At 41.3% G+C, this 13,079-nt stretch overlaps 1 protein-coding gene across 1 annotated transcript in view; it reads right to left on the bottom strand.

The window, feature by feature from the left end:
- The window catches only part of vat1 (vesicle amine transport 1), a 43,746-nt gene that overhangs the window by 8,752 nt on the left and 21,915 nt on the right, over window positions 1–13,079 (bottom strand). The window contains exon 5 of the mRNA XM_080213413.1: window positions 8,435–8,670. Within this exon, the coding sequence (XP_080069539.1) occupies window positions 8,435–8,670 (236 nt within the window). The remainder of the gene's footprint in view (window positions 1–8,434; window positions 8,671–13,079) is intronic.

The following is a 13,079-nucleotide window of genomic DNA, read 5'->3' as shown; positions in this document are numbered from 1 at the left end:
TGCTGCCATACATATCGCAGAATGTGGATGTATTGTAGGTTCTCAGGAAAAATAGAGGGGGAGCTGGGTAAGTAGGACAAGCTTCTGTTAAGTTTATTCATTAGTGTCACAAGTAGGCTTACATTAACACTGCAATGAAGTTACAGTGAAAATCTCCTAGTCTCCACACTCCAGTGCCTGTTCAGGTACGCTGAGGGGGAAATTTACCATGGCCAATGCACCTAACCAGCACATCTTTCAGACTGGGGAAAGAATCCCGAGCACCTGGAGGAAACCCACGCAGACACGGGGGAAGAATGTGCACAGTGATCCAAGCTGGAAATCAAACTCGGGTTCCTGGCACTGAGAGGCAGCTGTGCTAACCATTGTGCCACTAGTTAGAAAAAAAACTGTTTAATGAGAGTTAGTGAAATGAGTCACTGTGCTTTCTGGAATTTGCTTTGTTATTTTGGGAAGTTAAAAAAGTTTTTTTTAAAAAAAGTTTGAAAGTTATGCACATAAATGGAGACAAAAAACAACTGAATTGATCCAGTGAGAGGGTGACAAAAGTTCAAAGTGGGAAAACAGAATTAAATCACTTGAAGCACCAAAGAGGAATACAGATGTTAAAAAATTAGGTCAATCTAGAGACCAGAATACACAGCGTCTAGAGTTTGGGATCAGTGTGAAACCTCAATTCTGAGAATGGAATTGTTCTAACACTCCTGAAAACAAGTTTAAGGTGGGGTGGAGAGAGAGGAGGCCTTTCACAAACTTGGAAAGTTCAACTCATCGTTGACTCAAAGCAAGACAGAGGTGTGTGATAATGTAGCTTTATGAACAAGGTTACGCACACAATGCAGAACAAGTGGGACACGTATGCTGCATTTATCTTCAATATTGTAATTTCCTGACCTGTCAAAACAGCCAAAAAGTCAAAACTTTAAGACTGTATACAGATTGCATTCTATATGGAAATGGCAAACTGTACCATCCTAAAACTGTCAAATGTCACATTAAGTGTTTGTGCTAAAACAGGATAGACAATGAAGCAGATGTTCAAGTGTGCAGCTCTCCAACACAAGGCAACACCACCCCAGCTGCCAATTACTTGGCTCTTATTTAATCTTTAGTACTGTTGGATTTGACACCACAGCACCTTTCCATTTGTCTCGCACACAAACACCAAGTTTCTGGAATATCGCCTCTCCGCAAAACAGCTGAGTGTTAACACAAACACTACACACTGTGGTCTTCCATATGCAACTAACTTTCCCCAAGGCCATAAACCATTTGTGCCAACAGGACAAGCCACAAATTGCACTCATTTCTCTGCCAGTCTCACTCCCACACAGAGGCCAAGCAAAGCTCATCAATGTCCTTAAACCAATAACTTGACTGATATGAAAACAGCAACAGCCAAAAGTCAGGGTCAGCTCTGCTAGGTGGAACTGTTCCCCACCCCTCAACTCAACAGGGCAGTGTACTATATGAAAGTTGCATGTTGCATTCATTTTTGGCTGCTGAGCACTTTTTCATCATTCCTTCCAGTGTTGGGAGTCATCTCATCGCTTCTCAAAAGGCAGAACAACCGACCAAAAAAAAAAAATCAGGGAAGCATGCACTGATTAAAATTGGAGGGGTATTAAAATCCAAAAATGAGCCGATTTGCTATGGTCTGGTTTCACTCAAGTTTAAGATCAATCTCACTGAGCCATTTCTTCCTTTTACTATGGTGGAGCTCCTCAGCTACAAGAGCCCTCTCTAGCTGCCTGGATTACCCAACTCAAAAAAAAATAAAGATTCAGCCACAAGTGCAGTATTAGGGTATTTGAGGCTGTTGAGGGTTAACATGGGCCTGGGGAAACAGTAGTACTGCCCACAATATGACAGATAGTCATGGAAGGAGTAGAAAGCAGCATGAAGATAGTACTTAGTCATGGTATATCCTATATTTGGGTGTGTTATTATTCAACCGTACAAGCCTCTGGACTTCATGGGACAACATACAAGCAAAAACAAACAAAATATCTTGCTGTCATCAACTGAAGGAATCTATCGGAAGTCTAATTGTTACATTAATGTAATAATGCCATTCTTGAACCGCATTCTATACACAGGACCAGAAATTGAATCTAAACATTGCTTCCTGTGACTACAAGGGGGTCAGGCAGGCACCATCTCAAATTGGCGCCAAATTCTCAGAACAATCTCTAGATTTGCAGTTGTCAATCAGTTCAATGGACTTTGCCCAACCGACCAATTGTACAGGAACTCCACTGTGTACACAAAACTGAAAATTCAGCTCAACTGCACTAAAGAGAGATGTGCGAGTTAATTCAAAAACTTCTTCATCCACTGTTGGAAAAATGATGCACATCTGACTGGATGACAACAAGAAAATGTGGAAAACTTGCCAGCTAGTATCCTGTAACGTGCATTGCTGGCCTCATTTTTTGTGATCGAATAAACAAAACAAATGTTTCTGGTTCTAAAAATTAGACCACAACCTGGCTCTTAATTAAGACATCAAATCTGATGTCCAACTGGCCCAGTCAAGTTCATGACAGGAAGTTTACATCTCCAGTTCCTGCTATTGAAACCACAAACCCTGGTAATCTTCAGACCTGAACTGTTAGATCCATCAGTGACAACATTCCATCCAACTGAATTTTTATCAACGTTCCCACTGACCACACTATTTCTTCAGTCTTCCTCAAAGAATCATGACAACTTCAAAAGCCTGGTACTGCCATTAGGTTTCAGGGTTTAAGATTCATAAAGGTTTACTACATGGAAACAGGCCCTTCAGCCCAACTTGTTCATGCTTTTTTTAAACTCCTAAACTAATCCTAATTACCTACATTTGACCCATATCCCATCTTAACCACGCAAATATCTAAATGCTTTTTAAAAATGTCCTGGTGTTAAATTCCTAAAACAAACATACCCCATTTGAAAAGGATTCTAATGTGCTTGACATCTAGATTTAGTAGAGGCACAGATACTAATTTATATATTACACATTCAACTTGACATTTAATATTGGCATCACCTACTATCTCATCTGTTTGCTAATGACTATGTTGGTTATCCATGTGGAAGCATCTTGAAGCAAGCTTGGCTCAATTACTTCTAACAGTGGCATGGACAGTATGTTGGCAGAGTGACTGGCACTGCTGCCTCAGCACCAGGGATCTGGGTTCAATTCCTGGCTTGGGCCACTATGTGGAGTCTGCACGTTGTCCCTGTATCTATGTGGGTTTTCTCCCACAGTCTGAAAGATGTGCTGGTTAGGTGCATTGAGGGAGAATTTAGCATGGCCAATGTACCCAAACATGTGCCGGAGTGTGACGACCAGGGGATTTCCACAGCTTCATTGCAGTGTTAATGTAAGCCTACTTGTAACAAATAAACTTGGTGTCTAAGCACTATCCTCTGTCATAACCATGTATTTTTCTCATTTTAAATAGGATTCCCTTCAAAACCTGCAATAGTCTTTGTGACACAGCCTACAAGTCAACCTCTGACAATAACTCCCAATGTAGAGATGCTGGCATTGGACAGGGGTAAACACAGTAAGAAGTCTCACAACACCAGGTTAAAGTTTAACAGGTTTATTTGGTAGCAAACACCACTAGCTTTCAGAGCGGTACTCCTTTGTCAGGTGACTGGGAGTTGTCTTCAGACATACAAAAGGACACAAACTCAATTTACAGAAAAAATGATGCCCTGTTTGTGACAAAGAAGCAGCAGTCCAAAAGCTAGCAGCATTTGCTACCAAATAAATCTGTTGGACTTTAACTTGGTGTTGAGGTTTCTTACTGTGAATAAATCCCAAACCAGAGGGCATAATGTTTCTACACTCAAAATCATCGTACTTTCCACTCCCAGAACATCCAAAAATCAAGTCTTAGCCTCTCTATTCCAAACCAATAGTGCCATAAGGTCTTCACTATAGAGAACACAAGCAACATCCCAGAAATAGCTGTAATCAGGAAATGGAAGGGAGGGATTGGGAAAATTTCAAAAGTGACATGGAGCAAATGCTTGGGTCTGCAGGCTGACTAGTCCTTGGGCCCAGATGGGCTTAACCCCTAAACATTAGGGAGGACTTGGCTAATAAGATAGTTGATGCATTGATTTTATTATTCCAAAATTTCCCAGATTCAGGCACAGTCCCATTAGGTTGGAAGATAGCAAATGTAATTCCTTTATTCAAAGAGGGACAGAAAGCAGGAAACCAGAGGCCAGTTGGCCTAATGTCTGTCACAGGGAAGATGTTAGACGTCATTAAAGATTTTGGGTGCGATTTTCCCACCCTGCTGCATTGCTCGTGTAACAGAGCAGGAAACCAGAAAATCTGAATCACACCCAGCTACAATCTTGCCAGGCCGCTTTGTGTCCTGGAAGGGTGGGAGGCAGATGTAAATATTCATGCCCCCATTCAAGTGTGCTTAGTGAGCCCAGGATGTCATTGGTTTGGACCAGCTGTGATCCTCGCCAACAAGATCAGAAGGAAGCAACTCTGCATTGAGGGGGTGGGGGGGGCTACAGTATACAAAAGATCAGGGCACTTCCTAGCATTCTGCAGCCAACTGCTCCTGTGAGCTTGGGCTCTGTCCCATGGGAAAATTGCATGGGTCAGCTCACTAAGAAAAAAGCAGAGTAAAACTCTTAACATTTATAATTTTTGGGTGAGGGATGCCACCCATTATTAAGAGTATTTGCCTAGTTGTGCCTTGAAATTTTCCAGCGTTAACATGGACTTGTAAGAAGAAAATCATGTTTAACCAATTCCGTTGGAGTTTCTTCATGTGCTGCATTAAAAGGGGAACTGGTGGATGTACGGCTAGGCCTTTTCTGGTTGGCAGTTTGCAATGAGTGTTGAGCCACAGGAATTGATGCTGGGGCCTGCCAACTTTTTACAATTTATTTCAATGACTTGGATAAAGGAATTGAAGGTATGGTTGCTAAGATAGCTGATGGCAAAGATAAGTAGGAAAATAAGTTAGAGGACACAAGGAGGCTACAAAGGATTTGAGGATACTATCGGGTCAGCCATGACCTTATTGAACAACAGAAGGTTGAAGCAGCCAAGTTGCCCTCCCTTATTTGTAAGCTGGTATAAAAACAGTATAATTGCACAAGAATATCTTCCTTCCATCATTCACTATGAAAAAATCCTTCCCTCACATACTACAATTGCACAAGTTTCACAGGCTTCTAGAGGTTATATCCATAAACCTGTCAAATGAACTGGAGTCCAATGACTTTGCTTTAAGCATTAAGAAGCTGCTTAATATTTAAGGAATACTTCAGTTTCACAAGCAAAATCACCTGCTTTGGCAGGTGTTAGAAATCGCAAGGCAACTCTTTCCATAATACATGGACTCCTGCAAAAAGCCACAAAGACCACTACAGGGCTTTTCCCAAGCATAGAACCCAATTAGACCATTTGGCTTCACACTGGATTTTATTTATGCATATGGCAATATTTTAAGTGGTCCAGATGAGATATAGAGCAAGTGCTGTGGGAATCAAATGTTGCACAATATTTATAGGTAAACATCTACCGAATTGTGGCAGAGCTCATGACAAGTGATTTAATGGGATAAGTGGTTAATCTGTGCTACTGCAAGCTGCCAATATGAATCAAATTAAATTTCCTATTAGGTCAGTTATTTTAACAATAACCTGGTTAAATAGCCAATAAAGTTCTTTATGATCCAGGTCATTTCTCCAATTGCACAGAGAACCCATTATTTACCAAGCCAACAAATCCATGCAAGTATTCAAAGCATTAGGCTATAGTACAATAGTATTTGAAGCATTTGACTAGATAGGATTGATGTACTGTCAGAATGTGTATTATGGAAATATAATCCCTTTCACAACCCCAGGACAGTACTTTACACAGTGCAGTCTGCTGTTAACAGGCCACTCTTGCAAAGTGATTAATGAGGAGGATTGTTTCAGCAACATTAAAAGAATAAACCAGCTAGGAAAATCTGCGATCTTAATGTTCATCTGTGCCTCAGCTGAAAGCTAGGGTACATTTAAAATCATTTTGCTCTTGAAATGCAAAAAAAAGGCAGAGTGACTTAATGCTCAGGTGCTGGAACTATGGGCTTCCCATCACCACATTCAGTGAATTAAAAGTTTACACTGGCAAAGAACGTGTAAATAAACTTAAGGAAAGCTACATGACATTTTTGCCAAACCAGAACAGTAAAACAGAAAAAGGTGGAGACTAAGCAAGAGGGAAAGTGGCAATTTAAAACAAGTTTCATCTTAGTGGGGAAATCAGCAACCAAAAAAGGATATTATAAAAAGAAAGAGTGGGGGGAGGACCGTTAAAGACATGATGAAATGCTCAACCACAAGTGGTCATTGAAACCATTAAAAAAAGGATTAGACAAGAGTCTCCCTCACTCCTGCAGCAGCACTGGCTCAAAACTGTCATGTAACTATGGCTAATTTTAAGCTTCCTTACCCCTATGACAAAGAGCAACAGAGTCATGCCCCACTGCTTGTTTGGGACCAGCAGAGGGACAACATTTCCAGGGCAGGATGCTGCAAACACCATTAGCTACTAAAGGAGCTCCAGTAGGCAACATTTATAAATTTGGCCTCAAAAGACCAGGAGAACTTCAAGCCAACATATTTGCTGGCTTTACTGGTTAAATAAAACTTCAAAAGTTTCAAATTCAGGAATTTGTAATAAAATGTGAACTTGTAGCCAAGGTTCATAGACCCAGTTCCTTTCACACAAACTATTAAAAAAAAGGAACAGCAGCCCGATTAAAATCTTGTGATGTTAAAGAAAAAACTACTTGAATGTACATATTCGACTTCCCAAAGCACTTTGTACCCAATGATTTACCTTTGAGTGTAGTCAGCATATTACACATTCTATATTGGTATTTGAACACTAGTCCAGTTGGGGTAAAAAGGTCAGTACTGCACGAAAAGGCTTCCTTTCTGGCAATGCAGCACTGAAAATTTTAGCAATACTTGCTTAAAATAAATCGTGGGCTCCGGCATTCTAAAATTTTCAGAACACTGAAGACGCAAAGGTTCGGAGCAAAATGGCAAGAGAAGGATGCAGGTATGTCCATAAACCCTACAACCGTTGGCCTTTTTGTTCCAACCCATCTCATGCCTCCAACCTCACTGGGTTCAGTTTGTGCAGTTATTCTCCTCTCTTGGACTTTGAGGCAGTGGCTTGTGCTTGGGTGCAAGGTCCTTGTTTGTACAATGGTGACCATGTTGCCAAAGTACAAAATGGGCTGTGAAACACTTTTGGATGAATTATGCAAGATGCAGACGAGATCAACCAAAATGGTATTTGGAGTGAATGGGACTTCAGCTGTGTGCAGAGACTGGAGTTGTTCCCATTAGAGATTTAATAGGTGCCCAAAATGTGAACATTTCTGACCAGTGGCTGCAGGGGGTTAGTAACCCAAGGGCACATCTTTAAGCATGGAGTCACGCTACCTTTCAAATTTAATACATCAAGTTGCTAAATGAAACACTGCCCAACAATGGTGAAAAGCAGCTCCGATAACTATATTTTAAAATTGGATAGATACTTGAAAATGTATAGATCTTTGGAACAAGAGGAGGGTAACTGGGTAGTGCTATCAAAGTCAAGCCATATGTCTGTTTGGAATTTCAGTGCTGTATTAGAATGGTAACAGTGGCCATTCTTGAATTAAGAATCCCTACATTGTAGGGGGCTATTTGGCCCATCAAGCCTATACCAACAATCCCATGCAGGTCCTTTCCTTGTAACCCCACTAGTCTCCTGACACTAAGGGGCAATTTTATATATCCAATCAACCTAACCCGCACATCTTGTGCAGGAAGCTGGAGTACCTGCTGGAAAGCCACACAGACACGGGGACAATGTGCAAACTCCACACAGATAGTGACCCAAGCTGGGAATCGAGCACAGGTCCCTGGCACTGAGAGGCAGTAGTGCTAACCACTGCCACCCAAAAGTTGGATCCTTTTGCAGGCTAATGAAACAATAGACAGTAATGCCAAGCCCAAATAAGAGCTGGTGTCACTGAATAATGCTCAAATAAAAATACTGACCTTGGTTTCTCTTCAAGATTTGAAAACCTCCAATCATTTTAGCATGATGCCTACAGTGCCAACATTTTACCATGACTCTTTCTTAATCCATTTATTTCTTCAAGAATAAGGAAAAATTGATTTTATGGAGCAGAAAGTTGAAGAAATAAAAAAAGGACAGATTTGACCAAAATGAAGGATACAATTCCCAGGAAGATCCTGTGGTTTAAAGTCTCCTAGTACTCATGCATATATGCCAGAATGAAGAGAGCACAGGAAGATAGTAAATGCCAATATTAATAAGGCAGAATGTGGATGAGGTAATGTTACCAACTTCATGGGCAGCACCAAGTATGTTAATGAAGCTTCTTACCTGCTCAAATGACCACACAGAATCCACTCTAGGTTTGATTTTCCCTTCTTTGTACAGAGAAAGCAGCTTGGTCATAGCATCTTTAACCTGGTCAACCTCCAGGAGGCCCAGATGATAGCCACACACAGCTTTGTTGGAATGCAACAACTGCAGGCTATTAATACTGAACTTATTCCACCACATCTTAGCGATGGCTAATGGATTGCGTTTTGGTCCAGTCAGTAGATTCGCTGCACCTATTTAGGAAAAGAAATCAATTAGGACATTAAATAACTAAAGGAAATACGCACAATTAATGCAACACAAGGTAGCCCCCCAGAAGGCCTCACCCAATTCTTTTCAGTCTGCAGCGTTTCCCACATTTAGTAAAATCCAGGGGCGTGATCTTTCTGGCCCGCTGTGCCAGTCGATTGGGTGTGAACCAGTCTCGCACCAAAAGCGATCTGCCCAGCTGTGCTGGCATAATCAGCTCCACAGGGATGATCAGCTGTGGGGTTGGGGGGACTAGCACAGGGAGCAATTGGCAGGAGATCTCCCAGTGCACAGAGAGCAGCATGCCTGTGCAATGGTGCTCCAAGCACTCTGCATGGAGAAGAGATGGGCTCTGCTCCATCCTCCCCTCCCAAATGCCCCAGTGAGAATCTCACTGGCTAAAAATGTGTCACAAGATTGCATTTTCAAACTCGCCCAAACAAAAAACAAGTCTGAAACTCTCCCACTTTCTCACTTGTTCAGCACCTAGAATTTTGGGGGATGGTAGTGAAAGATATCTAGGCACAACATTCTCTCTGAAGGGTGGAATGGCCAGACCCCATCACAAGCTGCTAACAACAACACTGTCATTTGCAGAGTGTTACTGCTTTTTTTTTGCCATGCACAAAATGATTTGTAAACATGCACATTTTCAATACAACATAAACCACTCAGAGCCAGCCAGTCAGTAATGTAGCAGCTCTTCTGTTCTCTGTACAAGAATAGCAATGTTCAGGCGTGGGGGGCAAGTCAGGGACCTTGTTCTGTTCCTCCTCTGCCATACCATTCTCCTCATATTTATGAGCAAAGAACAAATGCCGCTCTTTACAAGTACTAGATTCACTCGCCTGTAATGGGAATATACTGAATGCTCTGCAGTGTCAGGGCTGCAAGTTCAATCCGATTTCTTTGACTATTTTTCAAGGAAAAAGGGAATAAACATTGACCTCATCTGTGCGTCATCGAGTGTCAGAAAGATGAGTTGCACAGGACCTTGTAGGAGTTGCTAATCGTGAAGTGAATGCATGGGGTCATCAACATTGAAGGGCTGCTTTAACAAAAACACACATTCACTTGTATTTACAGCATTTAGCTTTGGATGGCTTTATCTTGATTAAAAAGAAAGATTAGTATGTGGTGGTCATGAAATTTCTCTTCAATTTGGCCAGGTTTAGAATTAAGCAAGCAAGTCAGTACTTGGACAAGATAAATCTCACCCCATTTCTTTCTCCAAGTGGTTTGTTTCTCTACACTATAAAGCAGACTTGGTGAAAGGTCACTTCACGCACAACCAGAAATTCCCACCCACACATCAACCAGGGTGCCAGAAAAAGCAAGATAACAAAATCAGTGGAAAGTGTATATCCCAATAAATTTCAGAAGGGCATATCCAAATAATGTACAATTCCAACCAGTGGTGCAGTGGTTAGCACTGCTGCCTCAGCACCAAGGACCTGGGTTCGATTCCCAGCTTGGGTCACCATGCAAACTCCACAGACATTCTGCATTTGCATGGGTTTCCTCCAGGTGCTCCAGTTTCCTCCCACAGTCTGAAAGACGTGTTGGTTAGGTGCCTTGACCTGAACAGGTGCCAGAGTGTGGCAACTTCACAGTATTTCACAGTAACTCATTGCAGCATTAATGTAAGCCTTACTTGTGACTAATAAATAAACTTTGAGGGAAACAGCAATATTTGCTCTGATTGATAAAATGTTGGGTACACCTGCAATTTAGGTTACAAGAAGTCCAAGCCCCACAATACATCTGAGACACATGCAGGCTGAGGAAGATTTTCACGCCACACCAGTCAATAATTGCTCCAAGCTCATTCACTCTGCATGGACCAAGATCCTCAGTCCAGGAGGCAAATCGAAAGCGAGGACCCCCTCCCCATGTTGTTCTTTTCTCAAGTGTCAAGTCTATAATAGTGACCACTGCTTTTGACCAATGTTAAAATGACTTCCTACGTAATTTAATCAGATGTCCAGCTTACAAAATAGAATCCTGGTTTCAAATCAATTGTTTCCTGACAATAAGAATGCAATATTTCAGCAATAAAATTCTCCACACAATATGGCCAGTCTCACAATCATCCAATGGAAGTTAACAACTTGAACAATCAAAAATACCATGCATGGATCTCAAGCTCAAGAAGTCTTACCAAAAATCCATTTGCGTTCACGGTTTTTAATGTAACCAATCTGGATCTCAAGCAGATTTGAGAGAATATTGAATTAGTGATACTGAGCTGCAAGAATAATGATACACCAACTGAAGAATGTGCTGGGAACAACGGCCAAGAATGGAGCCAGTGAAAGCAAGTCACATTCCAATCTGACTGTGCTGTGAAACAGATGTCAGTGTCAGATCACCAGAAGGCAAGAAAATCTTACTGATCCAGCAAAGGAGATTATTCACTGGTCGTGCACTATGATGGGACATTTTGAACTAGGAGGCATAATAGTGAATGAGAGCAGATAGGAATCTGGCCAGTTTAGAACATCTGAAAGCCTCATTAAATTTAAAATGAATTCACACAAGACAAAAATAAAACAGCAGTTGTATCTTTTTAAAAATGAATCATTCCTGGGGTGTGAGCATCACTGCCCAACCCAAATTACCCCTGAACAGAGTGACTTGCTAAGGCAGTTAAAAGTCAACCACCATGCAGTGAGCATGGTACCAGACCAGACAAGAATGTTAGATTTCCATCTTTAAAATGGAAGGAAATTAGTTGATTAATGGGCATTTGAACCAGTGCAGTTTTTACAACATTTGACAATGGGCATTAATTCCAGATATTTAGTGAATTCAAATTTCACTATCTGGTGGGATTCAAACCCAGGTCCACTGGATAAAAGCAAATTATTGCAGATGCTGGAATCTGAAACCAGAGGAGAAAGTGCTGGAAAAACCTCAGCTTTGACAAAGGCTCATTTGGACTCAAAACGTCAGCTTTTCTCACCCTACAGCTGCTGCCAGACCTGCTGAGATTTTTCAGCATTTGCTCTTTTGGTTACTAGCCGACTGACAATATCACTGTGCCGCTGCCTTCCCACCATTTGTGTTTTACACACTAGCACAGTGCCTTCAAAAATAGATCGCCTAGCCTCTCAAAGCTAATGCATTGTTGTTTGTGACGTACAATTAAAGTAACCTAGATTTTTTTAAAAAGCTCAATTAGTTATATAATAAAAGAGCTCCATGTCACATCACATACAACTGAAATACAGCCAGGAAATACCCACTGAACAGTGCTTTACAGGAGTTGTTTTTGTGTTTCACCGAACAAAGTTTAAAAGGAACAATAACTTGCCGCAATGTCTTTCCTCTCCTCTAAAGCTTCAATGATTTAGAGCTTTCGCGCTGCAAGAATTAGGTAACAAGTACAAACACAAGCTGCAGGCTTCCACTCTCCTGTGCACATTTTTCCTGTCACTTCTCACAATGTGGATCTAAATACAATTCTTTAACGTTTCACCACCCGCCCCACCGCCCCCCAGCCCCCACCCCCTCATTACCCAGCAACAAAAGCATCCTGCACATAAACTGCAGAGAAAACTAGTAAGCAATCCATTAAGCTTGGCAGTTTTTCCACAGAGTACACTACTTTTGTTTAATCATGACAATTTAAGCTTATACTTTGGCCCTGGTGTGATCACAGCTATCAAAAAAAAAAGCATCATGATGTTTTTCATTACTACTGTACTGGCGTTATAAAACTGTTAAATAAATGCATGGCCCTGTTCAGCATAAGCTAGTATCCAGGTCCAAATTAAAACATTAACAGGCCCTTTATCCAAATGTCTGCAGGACTTTGCTCTGAACAAATGGATTCCTATTTGGTTTTTTTTTTAAACTCATAGGACATGGGCTGGCCAGCCTTTATTGCCCATCCCTAGTTGCCTGAGGGACACAGTCAACCACATTTGGAGTCACATGTAGGCCAGGTTTCTTCCCTAAAGGGCATCAGTGAACCAAATGGGTTTTTCCTGACAATGGTCATCAGTAGACTTTTAATTCCAGATTTTTGTTATTGAATTCAAATTCCACTACCTGCCATGGTGGGATTCAAACCCAGGTCTCCACATTTTCTAGATTAATAGCGTAGTGATAAAACCACTAGACCATTGCCTCCCCAATACAGTTCCAATTCTGTTAGCAAAATGCTTCAGTGCAAAGGCACTGTACAAATTAATCTCCACCAGGTATTTCCTATTACCACAGATTGCTGAGGGGTGAGGGGAAGAGAGAGAAAGAGCAATGCTATTTGTTTTTTTTTAAAATACTTCACTGAAGCTTACTCCTGTACAAAATACAACACTAATAGCAGGGCTGAGCTACCAAATTGGACAAATACCACACAGTGTGGAAGGCTGGCTAAGCTTAATTT

Source organism: Carcharhinus amblyrhynchos, chromosome 27 (genome assembly GCF_965287045.1).
Source record: "Carcharhinus amblyrhynchos chromosome 27, sCarAmb.v2.hapA, whole genome shotgun sequence".
Classification (NCBI taxonomy): domain Eukaryota; kingdom Metazoa; phylum Chordata; class Chondrichthyes; order Carcharhiniformes; family Carcharhinidae; genus Carcharhinus; species Carcharhinus amblyrhynchos.
Note: the sequence above shows the minus strand (reverse complement) of the source record. Positions and strands in the feature narration are given on the sequence as shown.